The sequence below is a fragment of the Neoarthrinium moseri genome (genome assembly GCF_022829205.1).
Source record: "Neoarthrinium moseri strain CBS 164.80 chromosome Unknown scaffold9_Wmoseri_CBS_16480, whole genome shotgun sequence".
Taxonomy (NCBI): Eukaryota; Fungi; Ascomycota; class Sordariomycetes; order Amphisphaeriales; family Apiosporaceae; genus Neoarthrinium; species Neoarthrinium moseri.
Window position 1 is genome coordinate 524,040 of NW_026055123.1, and position 20,075 is coordinate 544,114.

A 20,075-nucleotide genomic window follows, 5' to 3' on the forward strand; every position below is an offset into this window, starting at 1 on the left:
GCCAGCAGTCAGCAACAAATCAAAAGGTAAGACGCAGACTGATGCGGATGCAATTTGAAATGTCAGGCTGAGCAGAGCAGTTAGCACAAGTGTCCCACTACGACAGAGTTCAGATGGGCACATACCTCATTAAATCAGATTTTGTAAAATGAATGTTCATTTCCCGGTCAAGGGATCAAACAGTGTGAATAGTGCTCATCATATTGAGAAAGTTGCAATGTGAAAGGCGGAGAGAGGATTACCTGAGCGGAATGTTAGCGAGCTGTTGGCCGCATAATGCATCCGCGCAGTGTAGTCGTGGTAGACACAATCAGGTGACGAAGTCTCAACAAGAAGTCACCATGGTTCTCCCCCCACAAGGTTTGTACGCCTTGCTTGAATGGAAAGGAGGCCACGGATATTCGATATGTCCGCCCGTTCGTTCAATCTTTCCTCATGTGGAATCGTGGAGATGGTGAGGGTGGGAATGTACCTGAAGACGAGACCAAGTTAGCATACTGCAAGACTAGATATCTCCGTCAAAATGGTGATTTGATGGTTGAGGTCAGACAAGGCTGAAACTAAACAATCCACATAGTATATTCGGCATGAGGAATTCCCTAGATTTGTCGGTTGTCTTCATCACCCCTCAATGTGCCCGCGCAACAAGGCGCAAGGCGTTGGTGTGTCGGGCTACAAGAAATAAAAGTCCACTAACCTTTTAGATTGTTTGTGGGAAGCTACCAAGGACCGAAGCGCGTTTGGCGACAACGATCGGGGATATGAACAGCAAGAAAACCCTAGGAAACTGCTTCGGGTCAGCGTACAGCCATAGACTGGACAGGCTAGCAATGTGAAGTAACGTGTTTGCTCAGGGTAATTCTAGAGTCTTAGAGAATCCCCATGGTTTTGTAAGAGTTGGATTGTTCAAAAAAAAAGTTTTTTAATCACAGCAAATAGGTGATGGCAGGGAAAGCAACAACGTACCAGTGCAGCTCCCAGCACAAGTCCCTCGGCAGCGGGAGAGGCTATGGGAGGGGGTTAGTGAAGGCAGCAGAGGCTGGAAGCCCGCGTCTTGGGTGCGTGAAAGATGAGGTTGCAAGGCACGGGAAAGGAAGGAGGAGGAATATGAATTTTGTTTTGAAGGCCGAAAATTGGAACAGAGACGGAAAAATTCGCGGCGTTGTGTGGATCGTCTCCCAAGGTCCGAGCTCCACCTGACTGCAAGCTCGGGCCACCAGATGTGGCTAAACCAGCGCTACCCGCGGCCCCGCTATCAGTGGCAGTGGCGAACTTGGCACCGCCACAGGCTCCCTCTGGCAGGCAGGTAGTTCATGCATAAACACCCGTCATTGCCCGCGTATCTCCTCTGCCCTTTTCCTAGATCATCTCTCCCATCAGTATTTTGTTCGCAAGTTCTTGCGAACACGTTATTCTCGATGGTGGTCGCCGGTCTTGGCGGCGTATGGGCTCCGGCCGCTCTACAGCGGCTGGCCCGTACCGCCGCTTATAAGGCTACCAAGCTGGTTCGGAAGAAGTTGGCAGCAGCTCTTCAGCCAGCGAATGCCTCTTTGGAGCCCGTTCTTGTCAGATCTGCTCGCCCAAGACAACCCATTCACCCATCTGCTTTGCTGCGGCAGCAAAAGAGCCGACGATGGCACTCAACATCGACGTATAAGAACATCGACGCCGCGGTGCGCCGGTTCATGAGCACCGGGCGTATTGATGCCTTGCCCAAGGTCGACCGAACCAAGTTCCTGAACACCCAGACCGGCCGGGCTGTGGCCCAGCTCACTGGCCGCGCCCCCTTTGCCAGCACCCTCCGACCAAATCTCACCGGTGGAGCGTTGCCGCGCACTGCCGGCGGATACGGTCTCGGCTCGGGGCGGATCGGCGGGGCCCGATACTTCTCACATGCCCCGGCTACCCAAGCCCAGGTGGTACAGAACGTGTCTACCGCCGTCCGGGCCTTTTGGATTTCTGGCCAGAAGGCACAGTTTGACGGGCTGAGTCCCTCCGGCGAGAAGCGGTACCGTGCCGTCTCTGCTCTTCAAGATGAGACACAACGCAAGATGGCAGCTGCACCTCGACGCACCCCAGGGTCATACGTTGACTTCGCCCTCAACCCCACAGTCACTGCTCTCAGCCCTCTCGCTGGTGCATTCCCTTTCACTGCTACTGGCGCCAAGGTACAGTCTGTGGACGTCACTAGCCTCAACACCGAGGGGTTCCTCGATGTCCTCTCCGTCGATTTTGCTCGGGCTCTGAAGGATCTTACAACTACCTTGTCCGATATCAAGAAGCTATCAGCGCTTGGCGATCTTCCCATAGAACTCGAAAAAGGGCACATCATACGCGTTCGGTTTCCAGGAGTGGACGCGGATACAGTCGACACTCTTTTAGATGACCTTGGACTTACACAGGGCATCGTCAGGGAGGATGCCGACTTCAGTGTCGAGACAGGGGTTTCGATGGCCCTCAAGTTCCCCTTCGCACCCGATGCCGGTGGCGCAGAGACGGTGACATCGCCTGGGGGCTCTCTCAGATCTCTAGGGAGCTTTCCAGCGGAGGACGAATTATTCGAGGATTTCAGCGAAGTGGAAGAGAACCCTTGGCTGCAATCTCCCGAGCTGGAAGGCTACGAGAGCATGTCCCCACCGATCAGTTCGGGTGAGCACTGTTCGGGCGAGTTCGAGGGCCTCGAAGGCGTATATCGATTTCTCGAGGAATGCGACCGGGAAAGAGGCAGATTTTGATGTTAATTTGGGGTCTTTACTGTGTATGTGTCAGTATGGCGCATGCAAGTCTGATTTAGGACACGGATGACAAGTAAATTGTGACGGATCTACACTCTTTGTAACATAACTATAGCGCCACAGAATGGCGAGTAGAGCCTACGTTAGGCGAATTCATTTGTGATACCTCAAAAAAATTTCTTGAGCAAGTTCGGTGTATGTGGAAATCAGACGACAAGTCCAAATGCGGTAAATGAAGATATGACAGTCGACTCCGCACGGCGAATATGTTGTGATTCCTAGCTCCAAGATTGGCTGGGTCGATCATTGACTGGAACAAGACAACTGGCGCATAAACAGTCACAGCCTGCTTCTTTGAAGCACTACGACTAGGCCAGGCCTTCTTAACCCGTACCTTAATATAGTCACTAGCCGACTAGTCGTACCATCACTGTTACCAGGATGACGCATGGGGCTAAAGATGGATTCCATACCCTGTCGAGCTGACATAAACACTCTATCCCGGCGCCAAGGGAGGACAACCCCCTCTTTTTGATTCGGGATGACGCCAAACCGCATTGCTGTGTGGGAATAAGAACTCTGTTGGGACACGGGAGAATGCTTTATTCATTGTGGGTTGGGAGAGGCCTGCTCATTCCTCGAGGGTTGGTCCATGGCCGCTTTGCCAACCGGCACCGGGCGCCTCTAGATCTGCAGTTAAACTTCATAATACTAGTTACATGCCCTGTGGAGAGCCGGACCCGAACAGTCCCTCTGTTCCATCTTCTCCCGCCTCGTGGGTATCCTGGTTTCGTAAATTCTCGTAGCTAACTCACGGCCAATCCTTCTATCTTTCTAGTTGGGCGTAGAGTAATCTAGGGTATTCACCTCGGGCTCTGAGCTCCCTGACACTTGGCTCATGTGCATGTTCTTTGCTCCGGCTACTCTGGTTCCATCTCGAAGTTTCAAGTTGTAGTAGAGGACCTTCAACAAAGTCGTGGTGGTACAGGTGATCTCGAACCGTCCCTGCTGCTTGCGTGATGATGGATATTGCTGCTCAAGAAGTTGTCTGGCATAAGGGTTAGCTCGGGTTCCCGATACAAGTCACATGTACCAATCCCCGTGGCCCTGGGACTTATGATTCACTCACCTGCTGGCGGCGTGGCTGGGTAGTCAACCTGCATCTGCCAAACATGCTCCGTGCCTAGGTGTTGCTGTACCTCCCGTCTTCTACGTATAATATCAAGGACCTGATTCTGCTGGGCGGTATTTAACTTGGAGAAACTTTCTAACGTTGCTGCTACGGGCGAATCATGGGTCGAATTGAAAAAGGATGTATTGTATGATGGAGTGATGTTTTCAGGTATCCCTTGCGTTCTCCTATAATGCGGTCTTGGATTCAAGTACGGTTCAGTATGCGGTACTGCGAGCATGGGATCCATGGATATTGATGGCATCGTGGGCAAGGATGATACTGAAGCCAGGGACGGTGGGAACCGATCTGAAGTCCCCGCTACTGTACCATTACTTGGCTGAAACGGAGTCATGAACTGGTGACTGTTATCGAAAAGATTGTTATTGCGATCGTAGTCATGCATCCACAAGTTCTCGAACGGTTCGCTGGCGAAGCTTGCCGTGGACGCTAATGTCTGGCTTGAGGACGGCCATGCCGTAGTGGCCACCAGATTTTGATGTACGGGAACAGGGCTTTGCGATGTGTCTCTGCTAGAGGATGGAATTGACAAGGTATCCTTGTAATCGTCTGATTCGGACGGTGATGTTGATGCTTCTTCGTTTTCCGTCTTCAAGATCTGGTCCAGCAATGCCAGTTTCTGTTTCCGCTTCTCTCCTATAGTTTGGCGTCAGCATGCGTCGCGATGGCACTAAGGGGGATGGCAGATTGGCCTACTATAGGCTCGTGACGCCATTCTGTTCTGCTCTTTGCGTGCTTCTGAGTTCCTGGATTTTGGGGCCTTTCCGTATGTTGTTCTCCCACTGTCGTGTAATCTGTCCATAACGCCAGCGTTTGCGCGAGCCCTCTCATATAGCCGTAGAAGTGAGCTCAGTAATTGTAACGGCTTTCAATGAAGCCAGTGATAGTAACTCTGATATGGGCTCGAGCTGTTGATATGGTGTTGAATAGCGTAGTGAGAAGAATCGTTCTTCGGACTTTCTCTTTTTGGCTGTGTAACTTGGCCCGGCCTATCAAGGGTGCGTCAACGTTGTGAAGAAGAACCGCGTACTCTTTAAGTAAAAGTTTCAACACCTCGGTACCGCCACGATACCTCGACTTCTACAACGGGAGGGTTAGGCCCGCGCAGGTCCAGAGTATCGAAGGTTCCAGGGTCGGAGGACCAGTGGGCGAAAGTACCGAACGGCCTTGCAGAAAAACGCTCACTCCTATTGGCGCAGACGTAGCGAGCTGGTTAGTCATATTGTAGCTATAAAATCCCGACCCCAGGCAAAAATAGATTGATCCTTTGGCAGCGGTCAAGCTCAAGGCTAGGGGCGCGGAGGTTCCACACTCAGCTGCGATACCCCTGCCAGCCCCGGCTCTTTTAAGCTTGTATACTGCTGACGCCAGCACTGGGCTTGTCCTCCCAGTCGCTGGTGCTCATGCAGGGTCCCCGCAAACGTCCGCAGCTCCGCGCCGCGACCAAGCATCCGCCTTACCAACTTAACTGAGAGCTGGGTGAAATATTTCCCTGTGGTTCTGCAGCTGTCAGTCACAAGTGAAATAGTTCGGATAGTAAAGTAGCGACGTTCTTCAAACATAGGACGAGGTGGACTCGAGCAAAGGGAGAACGATCAAGATCACGAGTTACTCTACACGCGCGTGTATCAGGCTGCTTCGACTGTTCGACACGGCCGGTCGGAGGTGCCACATGGAGCTTGGGTCGCTACAAATGTGCAAAATGCTGCCAAGTCGATGAAGAACCGGCTTCATGCCACGCGACTATACGCAGTAGGGCTGTTCGCCCCACGTTGTTCGGCGATAAACCAAATACCAGGCCCCTGGAGCTTGGCCGCACGTGAACCGCTGCCCATCAATAGGTGCATTGCACTGCACTGCAACCCCGGCGAAACACATGGCTTGTATTTCGTTGCGATGAGGTAACAGAGGGTTTTGGTGAATCTCACCTCAGACAGAGACAGTCGGCAACTCCATGCACGAGGTAAGAGCTTTAACGTAGGCTATGATGCCGGCGTGGGGTGTTGCCAAGGGTGGGATAGCCTAATGGCCCTCAGCTGAATGGGTGCAGGCCTCTCGCTGATTGTGAGCCCGCGCATCCAGCTGCCCGGTCCCTGCCGCTCCTAGGAATGGCCCCCAGGCCTGCAAGGTGCTTCATCAGCAGCAGCCGAGTGAGTACTATGTAATCCGTTAATGTGTATGATTACTATCAATGGCTGCTGACAACTGATTCGGCTTGAGCCTCACTGACTATGGACCAATCATACCCTACAATAGTTGGCACACCTAGGGATTGCAAAACGCCTGCTATGACTTGATTGGTGCTTTGGGGTCAGCAATCTGCAACAACTATTTCATGGGCTTTCCGCGATCGCAACTCCTCATGCTCTTAAGGGGATGGGTGTGTGAGGTTTATGAAGACGCTAGAGATAAAGTAGACGACTGTCCCTTGTCAGGATGTTGGCCTTGAACCGCCAGAAATCTTGAATAATTGTGACAAGCTTCCTAGTGATTCTGAACGGGTTCAGGGGAGTCACAAAGGCTATAGGGTGAAGAACGAAACTTTTCAGCCACATGGAGCAGCGTTACAGAGTACCCCGCTATCGTGTGTAGTCCACCGGGGCACAGCGAGCGTTGGTCGCCGACGTACCTACATATGGACTATCCCGTGACAGGTTCTCGCTACTCATTGGCTTGTTATTTGTATACCAAACTAAGCCCGTCCAATAGCATGGTTTCGGAGTAGCCATACTCACCTTAGCGGAATCCAGCCCTGTGCACGTAGATCGCGGCCCGGGATAGATATGCAAGTCTTGGGACCGTGCATAAGCGCGCTGCGTGGTCCCTCCCTTCGTCAGCACCCGCTGGAGAAATACGAACCAGCCGAACTACCCGTAGTAGTGCATTCTGAGCAACATTCAGCGTGGATATACGTCTGAGTTATTAAAGTTGATATAGGACGTTGTTATTGCCAAGTCCAACAACTCACAACTTACCGACCTAGACTTGGATTCGATGTTGCTAACTTTAGAGCCATCATGGGGCACCGAGTGAAGGTAGATCAATCGTCTTGAGCTGGGACTTGGCAGAAAGGCCCTGCCATGCGGTCTTGCCCGCCCCGGCGGCCACTGACACATTCAGTAGTGATAGGTAAGATGGCCGCTGGCAGTCCACCTGGGGAAGCAAGAGAGCAGCCGACCTAGAATGAGGTTCACAAGCCATATTCATGAAGCTAGCCGCTGTGGTCTCCAAGTCATGCTCTCGCCGGATAAGATTATGCTACTATCCAGTTATTCTTATCCACAATGCAATAATCGCTCCGCCAGCAAAATGTGCCCCACTTCAGTGCTGGTGGGTGGTGATCAGGATGAAATTCTCATGAATGAATTCGAAGGAATTGTCTACGCACGGTGAGACCGAGCAAACAAGCACATTGACGCGGGATTGTATGTTCATGCATATTGATTTACCACAAACTCGTGAGCTCTCATATCTGAGTGCGTGTGTTTTCACTCATTGAGCGGGACAAGCTGTGTGCAAAATCAAAAATTTCACACCCAGCTCATCTCAAGGTTATAAGTCGGACCGGGGAGCATTTCAACACCCACCATGTCGTTGCCGTATCAGTGTGTCACTGCCCTCGGGCAGACTGGCATCATTTGCGCCGCGCGAGGCACTGTCCTCTTCACTTTCGGTGCTGACGGGTCACTGCTCTCTTCCTGGGAACACCCAGCGACGCAACGCAAGACCAGCTCCGTCGAAGGGGCCGCAGAGGAGGCAGCCGGCAAGGCTGGCGAGGAGAGCGGAGCTTCCTCGCCTCCCCCCAAAAAGCGCAAGGTGGACGCTGAGGGGGGTGTGGAAGCGGCGGGCACTGCACCCACGGAGGAGTCAGCTACATCCACGGCGGACGATGCAAAGAGCAATGGCCGTCGCAACAGATCCCAAAAGGCAAAACCCAAGCACCCCCAATACAATGTTCAGGAACAGCCGTACGTGAATCTTCTGAAGGCAACTGCCAATGGCGGGTACCTCGTTGCGATTACGGGCACAGACAAGACTATTTGGGTATTCGAGCACGACGGCAAGGGTCAACTAAAGGAGCTGAGCCAGCGGTGAGTCTCAATCGCACCCAATGCAGCGTATCCTCATTCTAACATTGTGTCAGGTCTATGCCCAAGCGCCCTTGTGATATTGCGTTAACGTCAGACGACACGGTCCTCCTAGTTGCCGACAAGTTCGGAGACGTCTACTCCTTGCCGCTCGTGCCATCTGCCGATGGCGAGACCGAAGCCGGCGCCAGCACACCCGCGTCCTCAAAGGCGCCGCCGCGTCTCGTGTCCAAGGGCGCCAACCCTCTGACGGTACACTCCAAGCGCAACCTGAAGGCGCTGGAGGACCAGAAACGCCAGAGGGAGTCCCAGGGGGAAAACGGCGGTTCGAAACCAAGGGACGCGCCGACGTTCGAGCACGAGCTGCTCATCGGCCACGTCTCCATGCTCACGTCCATCGCCGTCACGTCGTCCAACGGCAAGCCCTACATCTTGACCGGCGACCGTGACGAGCACATCCGTGTCTCTCGCGGGATCCCGCAAGCCTATGTTATCGAGAGCTTCTGCCTGGGCCACACGGCCTTCATCAACGCGCTCTCGTTGCCCCAGCCCGATGTCCTCGTGTCCGGAGGAGGCGACAACGAGCTGCATGTGTGGGATTGGAAGACGGGCACCCTGAAGGCCAAGGTTGATCTGCTGGGGCACGTCCAGCAGGTCGTGCCGGGCGCCGACAAGCTCGCCGTGTCCCGACTCATCTCGACAAACCAGTACATATTCGCTACTTGTGAACGGTGAGGCTCGTCCCTGTAGATAATGTAGCTGACTGGCCTTCCACTTTGCTAATACACGTTCCAGGGTCCCTGCCATTTTCGTTTTCACAACCACTGACGTGGGAGTGCACTTCGCACAGATCCTCCAGCTGGCCGGAAACCCCCTGGACATGGCGATTGTCCCGGAACAGGGAGCGGCCGGCAGGCTGGTAGTCGGCGTGGACGGCGCCGACGCCGCTGCACGGCTCCTCGTCTTCACACCGCACGAGAACAGCTGGTCGCAGAGCACCGACGTCACGTTCCAGGAGACGGACGTCAAGGGGCTGGAGGCCGCGCGGGCCGATCTGGACAGGATTCTCTACACGGTGGAGAACCTGCGGAAGACGGACTTCGGGTTCGGCGACGACGACGCGGAGACCCCCGCCCAGGAGTCCGAGGCGGCTTCGACTCCGGCGTGATGGGAAGAGCCGTGGATCGTGGGATCGGTGGCAGTCGCTGGTCGCACGCGACTACGTAGTACCGGAGGTTTGGATGCAACGGAAAAGTCTATGCCGCATAGTGGAAGTGGATTTAAGGGCAATTGGTGTTCAGGTGAACTAGACAAAAAAAAAAAAAAAAAAATTTATCAGATAAGGAGAGGCAATCGTCAGTGATGGGCCTATCAATACCAGGTGCAAAGGTCGGGGGAAGAAAAAATCAACGAGGTAATCCAACAAAGGTCATTGCACCTTGTGTTCAGGCATGGTATGTTTTTTCAGTCTACCATTGCTCCGAAAAGCCGGCCAAGAGTTTCCCAAGAGTCTTACTTTGGTTGATGCGGCCCATCCTTACGGCCAGGTATAATTTCGTAACGCTGCTTATACACAAAAAGCCAGACTATGATACAGTATCCCTATCCTGGTCACCGAAATCCCAGAAGATGCTCATCTAGACTAAAACATATCTCATACGCTGTCTTCTGGCAGCTCGTCGACGACCTGCTCCACCATGGCTATCAGCTCGTCAATGTCCGGCCTGTGGTCCGGTTCTACCGTGAGGCATTTCCTCACGACCTCCTTTATCGAGTCGCTGATGGCCTCGTCCGATGCACCAGCTCCCGCGGCGGCGGCCGGGCCCTTGCCCTTCTTCTGGCCCTTGGGGCCCTCGTCGGGGAACCTCCAGTCGCCGCCGAGCACACACATGCTCAAGCTGCCGCCGGTCTCGTCGCTGCGCATCTCAAAGGGCGACTTGCCGACCAGGCAGGCGTATAATGTGCAGCCTAACGACCAGATGTCGACCTTGGTGTCGATGACGGCGCCCGTGTTCACCTCGAACAGCTCCGGCGCCCGATACGGCATCGTGCTGTGCTCTGCGGCCACGTCCTGCATGGCTATAGCCTGCGACCGCGATGTGATTGGTATTGGTGATGTCGCAATGGAGCCCAGGTCCATGAGAATGGGTTCCGAGCCGTTGTCCTCGATCATGATGTTTCCTGTAGATTTTCTTGTAAGCATTTGGTCCGAGGCAATTGAAGTGTTTTAAACCGTGGTACAAACCTGGCTTGATATCCCGGTGGGAATACGACCTCCGCTCTCCGGGCGCGGCCACCTGCTCGTCCACCATGAGCGGTCTGGCCTGCTCCGTCTCGTCATCGGCATCGGCCGCCGACACGGCCTTGTTTCTCCTGTTCTTCCCCTTTGGCCCTCCGACGTCCTCCTCGCCGGCCTTGGCGTTGCCGGCCTCCATGCGCTCGCCGCCAGGCGGGGCCTGGTACTGGTGCATGTCGCGGAGGGCGCGGCAGACGCCGAGGAACAGGACCATGAGGCGCTTCTCGGGGAAGCGGGTGTGGTTGACGAGGTTGGCGTTGATGATGTCCTGCAGGTTGCCGCGGCGGTAGTAGGGCAGCAGGACGTAGACGGTCTTGGTGCCGGGGTCGCTGCGCTCCGAGGCGATGGCGTAGTCGACGCTGTGGATGATGCCGGGGCAGTGGGCAAAGGTCTTGTAGGCCTCGACCTCGCGCATGGCCTGCTGGACGGACTCGGCGCCAAAGGGGCAGCGGATCTTCTTGAGGGCCAGCAGCTCGGCCGTCGCCGTGTCCTGCACCAGGTAGACGTAGCTGAAACCGCCCTCGCCCAGCAGGCGCAGGATCTTGAACGAGCGGCTGTTGATCTTGAGGCTGGGCGAGCCCGGGAAGCAGTTCAGACAGCTCCCGAAGGAGTATATGAGGTCCTGGAGGAGCTGTGCCATGGTGGGCGAGATCTGTCGGGGGGCCGCAGCGGCGAGGAGCTACGTCAACGTCGTGGTTGCTGGAGCTGTTCGGCGCCGACGGAGCTTGGGGGGTCTGGATACCAGGTGCTTGTGCTTGCGGTTGTGATGCTAGATGGGCAGAACGACGTTGCTGGGGCGGGCAATGGCCAAGTAACGGATATGTATCGTCCTCCGAAGGGCCAGGGGACCTGTGAAACGAAACAGTGAAACAGTCAATTGGATATCTAGAAGCTGCAGGCTGATGGACCAGCTGGCTTCAAGGTTGTACTCCAACTCGTAAGCTGATGCGCAGTCAATTGGAAGCAAGCAAGCTTGCTGCGCCACACTGTAGCCAAGTCAGTTAGTTGGTTGGTTGGTTGGTTAGTGGTATCTGTACATGCCTACCTACATGTAGATAGCTTGAAACCAGCGACCCTTGCTTCCAGAACCACGTCACTATAATCATTTGAGGGGCCGTACCCGGCTCCTTGCGCTTTCTCCGTGTCGGCCATTATCTGCAAATATAGGCGGGCAAGGCAGGGCTACTGGTGGTCGTGTTGTTATCAGCCACACTGGTTGTCCTGGCAGTTGTGTACTCTAGTGCAGCTAAGACCGAGCGATAAGGCTATCAGTACGTATGTCCTCATCCCACGCCCTGACTGATTCGCCATACTCCGATGGCGCGAACCCAAATCCCGTGTGCCTATGTGCATCCGTAGTCTCATGCGGCAATCCGCATACCTATTATCGGCACAGGCGAACCAGGCGGCTCCTTGTTCTCGCAAGGCGCTCGTTGCCGCAGGGCAGCGAAAGAGTCGGTGGCCAGCGCAGCGCAAAGCCCCCCAAGCGATGCGCTCAGCGTCGCACAACTTTGGAGTGATTGCAATTCCACGGATCTAGGTGGACGTAGACAAGACCGATCGTTCTGCTCTTACAACGATGACAAAGTAGGGTTGCTGGGCAGAGTCGCAACACGGTATAGGAAATGCCGAGGCGCCCCGACCTATCTGCCTAGGTACAGTAGGGACTTTGATAATAACGGACGGCAAGACTTGGCTGGCATCCAATGCAAGGCGTCCCGAACTAAAATCATGGCCCGGCTGTTTTCTTGGTCTGTTCGCCTGCAACTGCGCCAAACAGCCTTTCGGCTTTCCGCTGACCCTGGCCCGGACCCTTGGGATCTGTGGTTAGGTCGCCAGTCCCCAGCCCAAGTGGGCGTGGAATCCCGAGGCACCAAGTAGCGTAGAGGTACTCTTGCGGCTCATGGCCGGCCGGTTTCCCGCCCGAGGTCGTTGCCAAGAGTACGGCACGGCTACCTGGGGGTGAAGCCACGATTCCATCGGTTTCTATTGGGAGGCGTGGCGCATGAATTTTTCAGCCTTCTCTGGGGCCGGTTGCGTATGGATGGCGAGGGAAGACCAGCGCCGGCGGAGCGAATAAGTAGATCTGGTTGCATTGCTCAGCAATTATCTGAAGGCAAGACAAGAACAGCCGTCAGTGCCCTTATTCCTTCCCGCCCGCCAGTCTTTCTTCCCACCTGGGTTCTGCTCCTCCCTTCCATCCGCCCAGAAGCTGTCGTCCGCGATCCCACAGTTCCGGGACTCGTACTAGAAACCACATCGCGAAAGGCGCCCCTCGTCCTTGTTTCTCGTCTGGTCCGACTGCCTGCCGTTGCATACCCATCCCTAGCTAGATACCCGTCGCATCGCCGTCGACTCTCCACGCTCGGGTTCGCCCACTCCGGCTTCGATCCGTATTCGAGTCGCCCAGGTACGTGTGCTCTCCGGGGGGCTCCTCGGCCTCCAGCTGTTACTTTCCTTGGTTGGTATCCGGGGATGGGATCCTGGGATCTCAAAAGCCGCCACGGTGGGTTGCCGGTGGCTACTCATGTAGCCCGACAAATCTCCCACCGAGGGGCACTGGGCGGCGCCCTGATTCGCGCATCGGTGGGGCACTTCGATAGCCCTGGCTACCTATTTTTCGAGATCCCTATCTCGGCCTCGAAGCCTCACCTTTTGCCGCGCAACTGTTTCTGCTTCACTTCTGCACTTCGTTGTCTGTACTACCATTTGCTGACTGCGTCTGCCTCGAAGGATCTTCGTCCTCGTCTCGCCCCCCTTAGCCGGCCTTGTTTTCCTGTCCCAGCCGAACCACTCTAATCTCCGTCCTCTCTCCGTCACCACTCGTTCCCGCGACAAACTCGCTAGACGCCCGCAACACCTGACAAGATGGTCAAGGAAACCAAGTACTACGATACCCTGGGTGTATGTATCACACTTGCGCTGTCGGCGTAGCTACACATGGCGCTAACAGTCCATGCTAGATCTCGCCCGACGCAACTGAGGCCCAGTTGAAGAAGGCTTACAAGGTCAACGCCCTGAAGTACCACCCTGGTATGAGATGATCCCGATTACTGCTGCTCTCATCTCCGGGCACCTGGCTGACCACAAGACTGAACAGACAAGAACGCCCACAACCCTGCCGCCGAGGAGAAGTTCAAGGAGGTCTCACATGCTTATGAAATCCTGTCGGATGCCCAGAAGCGCCAGATCTACGACCAGTATGGCGAGGCTGGCCTGGAGGGAGGTGCCGGTGGCGGTGGTATGGCTGCCGAGGACCTGTTCGCTCAGTTCTTCGGCGGCGGCTCCTTCGGCGGCGGTCTCGGAGGCATGTTCGGTGGCATGGGCGGCCAGCGCGGCCCTCCCAAGGCCCGAACCATTCACCACACCCACAAGGTTTCCCTCGAGGATGTCTACCGGGGTAAGACCTCCAAGCTTGCCCTGCAGCGCTCCATCATCTGCCCCAAGTGCGAGGGTCGCGGAGGCAAGGAGGGCGCCGTCCGACGCTGCCCTGGCTGCGACGGCCACGGTATGAAGACCATGATGCGACAGATGGGTCCCATGATTCAGCGCTTCCAGACTGTCTGCCCTGACTGTAACGGAGAGGGCGAGATCATCAAGGAGAAGGACCGCTGCAAGGGCTGCAACGGCAAGAAGACCATTGTCGACCGCAAGGTCCTCCACGTCCACGTTGACCGTGGTGTGCGCAGTGGCACCAAGGTTGAGTTCCGTGGCGAGGGTGACCAGTCGCCCGGTGTTCAAGCCGGCGACGTCGTTTTCGAGATCGAACAGAAGCCTCACCCCCGTTTCACACGCAAGGAGGACGACCTGCTGTACCGTTGCGAGATCGAGCTGGTCACAGCCTTGGCTGGTGGCACCATTTACATTGAGCACCTCGACGACAGGTGGCTGAGCGTTGACATTCTGCCCGGTGAGGCCATCGCAAATGGTAAGCCTTGACATCTCGTCCCCAACTATTAATAGAAAAAGCACGGGCACTAACAAGCGACCAGAGGCTGTCAAGATGATCCGCGGCCAGGGTATGCCGTCGCCGAGACACCACGACTGTGGAAACATGTACATCCAGTTCTCCGTCAAGTTCCCTGAGAAGGGCTGGACCGACAACGAGGAGGCCTTTGAGTCGCTGCGCAAGATCCTGCCTGCTCCATCTCTTCAGGCTGTCCCCCCGAACGAGGCTATGAGCGAGCCGGCGGACCTTGAGGACATGGACAACCAGCAGCAGGCCAGAGCCTTCGGCGGTGGCGCTGGCGGTATGGATGAGGACGACGAGGATGGCCACCCGCACGGAGAGCGCGTGCAGTGCGCCTCCCAGTAGAAGAGTAACGACAACTCCAATACTGAGCATTCTTGAGACGACTCCTGCGATTTACGTACTTGATCAGGCTACTGCGGTGACCTGATGGACCGGTTCCTGCTTGCATAGCCACTACGACAGCATTTATGGCGCGATGTTTAATGAATCAAGACCTGCCCACCTGCATATCGGCTTGGAGGAACATGGCGGGACAGCCGCTTCTGAGCGGCGTCGAGGGCTATCGGGAAGGAGGTATGATGATGATGAAGTCGAGACACGACTCGATTGGTGATCTGCGTCGGCAATGTTTCTACCAGAACCTCTAGAGCGTCACATCGTTTATTCAGGTAGTGCTTTGCAAGCTGGCGTTCAGGGGATAGAGGTACCGGAAGATACTTGCTGCAATTAACTACACTTGATTTTGCATCCGCTTGAGCGCATCCACATGATAGTAAACTGCCCCAGCATGTCTACCGGAGCATCGCCATACTGTTGTAGGTAAACCTCCGCGTCGTGAAGCATCCGGACCTGATATATCTAGGTTTGCAGTGCATCGACTTCGGCAAATACACCTCCATGCACGTGCCTCCTATAGCTGAGATGTTTCAATCCGGGCTCTGTGTGCAGACCCTGCCGTTTCCTTTCAAGAACACACTCGACTTTCTTCGTCCCCGGCCCCTGTGCTACTGTCTGTGCAGTATGTCATCACTGCCTGATCATGGCTGCGGTAGGCCGACATCATGTAAGCCAAGAGCGTCTTGTACTGCAGTTCTACCGGCCGCAGCCTTCTGGGATGCACTGTGTCCTCGAGCCGAATCTGGGGGGTCGAGGCAACAAACTCCAACGTGTAAGACGACACTGGCGCTGCAGAGGTGGATGGCATGTCTGGAGTGTCGTGGTATGTGCCCACACTTTCAAGCTCTCGCCTGGAGAGTCTTTCTCGCACGGCGAAGTGTCAGGGCAGAACCACGGGGGACGCCAAGGCTCATGAGATGTGACGAGACGGCGGCTGTGAAAGCAGGTGAACGGTAGCCGAGGCTGCTGTTTCCCAAGCGATGACAGGTTGCGAATATATATATAAGCGTTTTCTATATCCCAGGTGAGACGGAGGGAGGGGGGTTGAGGACCTTGAGAACCTCTAACTAGCTGAGGCAAGCTGAAGGCCCGGCGGCACGCCAAGCGCCGTGGTGGGAGATCATTGCAGGATTAAGTACGGACTATCGATCCGCGGGCACGAGCTGTCACCCACGGGCAAGCTGGAGTCTAGTTCTCGTCACTGTGTCCGTATGGCGGTTAAACGATCTCGCGGGTTTATCAGCGACTGACAAATTGGTGAGAAATCAACCTCATACTTTCTCGATGAAACATCACGACGCGTCGGTGACAGCTCCAAGGGGACGGCAATTACAGGGAAACATAAGTCGCACGCACTGTCTGCGTCGCGCCTTGAGAAACGGGGGTTTTGCGCAGGATTTGCCGATGAAACAATCTGACCGCTCGTAGTTTTCCATTGGGTGCCATCGTTTCATCCCAAAGGCGTCGTCCCCTGGCCCACGCGCGCGCGCACCATGACAGATCACCGGACGGGGGGCTTCGAGAAGCTTGTTCACTATGCAGGAGGCTAAGGTTACACCGTATATCCAGAATTTCAAATAGAAAAGTGGGACACTAGATGACCCCTGGTCGGACAGTGTGCGGTGCTTGCATTCCATCCATACCTTACTGTCCAAACCTGCAGAGTTTCGCCCAGCGTCACAGTGCCAGAACGTGGATGTCGAGATGGACAAAGTTTCCAGGGTCCTAAAACGCTACGGTCGACTCTTCCAAATACTCGTGACCCCTAGTGAGCTGCCCGAACCAGCAGTCTACGGCAAACCCCACGGCGTCGACGCTGCCAGCCGGCAACCTGTTTTTCTCGATGCACAGTCCCTCGTGTCGGCGGCTAGCTCGGAACTTCCTCATCAAGCCCGACGGCCCATCTACGGCTGCAGGGCTGCTGCGTGCCCAGGGCAGTCCAGGTCTGAGGCGGCCGTTGGCCACCGGTTACACGGACCGGACGGGGCTGCGTTCCCACCATCACCACCACCGGCCCCTTTCCCGCCAGGATGGATGGCACTTCCAGCCGCGGCAGCAGGTCCGGGGCAAGAAGACCAAGACCACGGTCAACCTGGCAGACCTGCCACAAGGCCCCATTAAGCCGCCCGCACCACCATCGCCGAGCCAGCAAGACGATGGAGCAGGGCCGGCGGCGGCAGCAGAGGAGGATGAGGGTCCTGCCTATCCGACCGTGTTGCAGCAGGCGCGGCGCAACATGGCCAAGTTCGAGAACTGCGTGCTCCTGACGCGCGTCGGCGGCTTCTACGAGCTGTACTTTGAGCACGCCGAGGACTACGGCCCGCTGCTGAACCTCAAGGTCGCCTCCAAGAAGACCAATGCCGGTCCAGTTCCCATGGTAATTACTCCTTATTTTCCCTTCACATGGTGGTTTCACTTTGCATTTCCAGAAATGGCTTTCGTCACGAATTTGTGTGGCTTGATATGCGATTGGTGATTTTATACAACGAAGTTGCACTGTTCGTCGTTCTGACTATCATGATCATGTATAGGCCGGCTTTCCGTTCTTCCAGCTGGACCGCTTCCTCAAGGTGCTGGTCCAGGAGTTGAACTGCTACGTCGCCATCGCGGAGGAGTTCCCCAACGACGCGGCCGACAAGGTCAAGTCCAACGGGCTCATGCATGACAGGCGGGTCACGCGCATCATCACGCCCGGCACGCTGATCGATGAGAACTTCATCGACCCCTATGCGAACAACTATATCATGGCTATCCATCTCAAGCAAAACGCGCCAGGCACCGTCGTCCCTGATGATGGGCCAGATCGTCGTAGCGCTGGCCTCGAAGCTGAAGCTGCCGAGGTGCAACTACCGACGGCTACGCCTATCGGTCTCGCGTGGCTTGACATCTCTACAGGCCAGTTCTACACCCAGTCTACGACGTTGGCGGCCCTGTCATCTACCTTGTCCCGGGTCGCCCCCAGGGAGATCGTGGTCGACAAGACTCTACAGTCACAGGCGGATCACACGCTGTTCTCCATCTTGGCCGAGGACAAGCACCTCATCACATACACCCCACACGAGACGCCGCTTTCCACAACGGAGTGGAGGCCCATGCTGGAGTCCGAGATCCCGCCGCACACGGTCAAGAGCTTCAGCGCGGACGAGGTCCAGGCCGGGAGCCTGCTCCTGCAGTACGTGCGGGACCGGCTGCTGGGCCTCAGCATGAAGCTGCAGCCGCCGGTGCGGCACGAGAGCCTGCAGGTGCTGACGATCGACAAGAACAGCATGCGGTCGCTCGAGATCAAGCAGACGATGCGCGACGGCGCCTTCAAGGGCAGCCTGCTGCACGCCGTCCGCCGCACCGTCACCAAGAGTGGCGCCCGCCTGCTCAACGAGTGGCTCAGCGCGCCCTCGACCTCGCTGCCCACCATCACCCGCCGCCAGGACCTGGTCGCCTACTTCATCGCCCACCGCGACCTGCGCGACCACATCGTCCAGCTCCTGCGCCGCAGCCACGACTCGCAGCGCCTGGTCCAGAAGTTCGCCTTCGGCCGCGGGGACCCCGACGACCTCGTCGGCCTCGCCAACACGATCCGCGCCACCGAGGACATCGTGCGGCTCCTCTCCGCCTCGCCTGCAGGCGCTTCGCCCGACGGATCGAACCCGTTCGACTACCTCCTGTCCCGCATCTCCCTGGACGAGCCCTCCAAGCTGGCGGACCGCATCCGGGCCTCGATCGACGAGGAGGGCATCTTCGCGAAGCACCAGCTCGAGGACAGCGAGGCGGGCCAGCTGCTGTCCCTGGCGTCGGAGATCGTGAGCGCCGAGGGCACCAGCGAGGAGGCCGCGACCATCCTGCCCAAGAACACGGCCACCAAGATCAAGAAGGCCAACCTGGGCGCCGCCAGCGCCGGCAAGCCCACCTCGATCCGCGACCACTACGACGCCGACAGCCAGACCTTCATCATGAAGCCCGCCGCCAGCGCCACGCTGACGGCGCTGCACGCCGAGCTGGGCGCGCTGCTGGAGCAGAAGCAGGCGCTGGCCGAGGACCTGCGGGCGCGGCTCGCGGCGCCCTCGCTGACGCTGCGCTGGACGCCGAACCTGGGCCACATCTGCCACGTGCGGGGCAAGGACGCGCGCGCGACGGCGGCGGCGGCGGCGGCGGCCGGGCCGGCCGTCTCGTCGTCCAAGAGCACGCGGGCCTTCCACCTGCCCGAGTGGACGCGGCTGGGCCAGGCCATGCACCAGGCGCGCTTCGCCGTCGCCGGCGAGGAGGCCCGCATCCTGGCCGACCTGCGCGCCGCCGTCGTGCGCAACCTGGTCAAGCTGCGGCGCGCGGCCTCGGCCCTCGACGAGCTCGACATCACGACGTCGTTCGCGCGCCTGGCCGTCGAGAACGACCTGGTGCGGCCGGAGCTCGTCGACGACGACGACCGCCACCACCACGACGCCAGCAGCGCCGCCGACGGTGGCAGTCGCGCCTCCGCGGCCCCAGGCCCGGCCAACGCCCACACCATCATCGCGGGCCGGCACCCGACGGTCGAGCCCAGCCTGCGGGCGTCGGCGTCGGGGCGGAGCTTCAGCGCCAACGACTGCCTGGTGGGGACGCCGGGGCGGGGCCGGCTGTGGCTGATCACGGGGCCCAACATGGCGGGCAAGTCGACGTACCTGCGGCAGAACGCGCTGATCACGGTGCTGGCGCAGACGGGGGCGTACGTGCCGGCGTCGCACGCGCGGCTGGGCGTCGTCGACGCCCTGTTCAGCCGCGTCGGGTCGGCCGACAACCTGGCCGGCGACCAGAGCACCTTCATGGTCGAGATGCTCGAGACGGCCCTGATCCTGCGCGCCGCCACCCCGCGCTCCTTCGTCATCATGGACGAGATCGGCCGCGGCACCACGCCCGACGACGGCACCGCCGTCGCCTTCGCCGCCCTGTGGCACCTCGTCCACGTCAACCGGTGCCGCGCCCTATTCGCCACGCACTTCCACAGCCTGGCCGACCTGGTCGTGGAGCGCGGTATGCACATCGGCCAACCGGGCGGCGAGGTCGCCTGCTACTGTACGGATGTGGAAGAGGATGGGCACGGCGGGTTTGTCTACGTTCACAAGCTACGAAGTGGCGTCAACCGGCAGAGCCATGCGCTCAAGGTTGCAAAGCTGGCGGGTCTGCCCGAGGCGGCTATTAGGATGGCTAAGGAGGTGCTTGCCGGAAGCGGAGAGGGCAATAATCATCACGGGACCCTCGCACCGTTGGATGACGAGACAAGGGGTTTGGCAGCAGCAGCAGCAGGGCATGGTGGAACATGATACCCCAATTCAGGAAAGGAGACAAAAAGTTGTGGCAAGATCTTGTACGATTGATATCTGTAGACTTTGGGAGAGTTAGCACAAACTCTGTGTACATGTGTGAT

General features: G+C 57.2%; 6 protein-coding genes across 6 annotated transcripts; 4 read left to right on the top strand and 2 right to left on the bottom strand.

Annotated features, from left to right (window-relative positions):
• Positions 1 to 1,418: 1,418 nt before the first annotated feature.
• On the top strand, positions 1,419 to 2,735 carry JN550_003760 (uncharacterized protein; the record flags this gene model as incomplete). The annotated part of the gene is made up of 1 exon (XM_049315199.1): positions 1,419 to 2,735. The coding sequence occupies one exon, from the start codon at positions 1,419 to 1,421 to the stop codon at positions 2,733 to 2,735; it is 1,317 nt and encodes a 438-aa protein (XP_049174330.1).
• Positions 2,736 to 3,569: 834 nt separating this feature from the next.
• On the bottom strand, positions 3,570 to 4,642 carry JN550_003761 (uncharacterized protein; the record flags this gene model as incomplete). Its single annotated transcript, XM_049315200.1, has 3 exons — positions 3,570 to 3,783; positions 4,122 to 4,563; positions 4,624 to 4,642. 3 exons carry the CDS (start codon positions 4,640 to 4,642, stop codon positions 3,570 to 3,572), a joined length of 675 nt encoding a protein of 224 aa, XP_049174331.1.
• Positions 4,643 to 7,515: 2,873 nt separating this feature from the next.
• JN550_003762 (uncharacterized protein) lies at positions 7,516 to 9,183 on the top strand (the record flags this gene model as incomplete). Its single annotated transcript, XM_049315202.1, has 3 exons — positions 7,516 to 8,018; positions 8,072 to 8,746; positions 8,811 to 9,183. 3 exons carry the CDS (start codon positions 7,516 to 7,518, stop codon positions 9,181 to 9,183), a joined length of 1,551 nt encoding a protein of 516 aa, XP_049174332.1.
• A 486-nt stretch (positions 9,184 to 9,669) lies between these two features.
• On the bottom strand, positions 9,670 to 10,951 carry JN550_003763 (uncharacterized protein; the record flags this gene model as incomplete). Its single annotated transcript, XM_049315203.1, has 2 exons — positions 9,670 to 10,196; positions 10,261 to 10,951. 2 exons carry the CDS (start codon positions 10,949 to 10,951, stop codon positions 9,670 to 9,672), a joined length of 1,218 nt encoding a protein of 405 aa, XP_049174333.1.
• Positions 10,952 to 13,179: 2,228 nt separating this feature from the next.
• On the top strand, positions 13,180 to 14,626 carry JN550_003764 (uncharacterized protein; the record flags this gene model as incomplete). Its single annotated transcript, XM_049315204.1, has 4 exons — positions 13,180 to 13,215; positions 13,275 to 13,344; positions 13,412 to 14,239; positions 14,304 to 14,626. The coding sequence occupies 4 exons, from the start codon at positions 13,180 to 13,182 to the stop codon at positions 14,624 to 14,626; spliced, it is 1,257 nt and encodes a 418-aa protein (XP_049174334.1).
• A 1,897-nt stretch (positions 14,627 to 16,523) lies between these two features.
• JN550_003765 (uncharacterized protein) lies at positions 16,524 to 19,971 on the top strand (the record flags this gene model as incomplete). Its single annotated transcript, XM_049315205.1, has 2 exons — positions 16,524 to 17,057; positions 17,212 to 19,971. 2 exons carry the CDS (start codon positions 16,524 to 16,526, stop codon positions 19,969 to 19,971), a joined length of 3,294 nt encoding a protein of 1,097 aa, XP_049174335.1.
• Between the last annotated feature and the right edge of the window lie 104 nt (positions 19,972 to 20,075).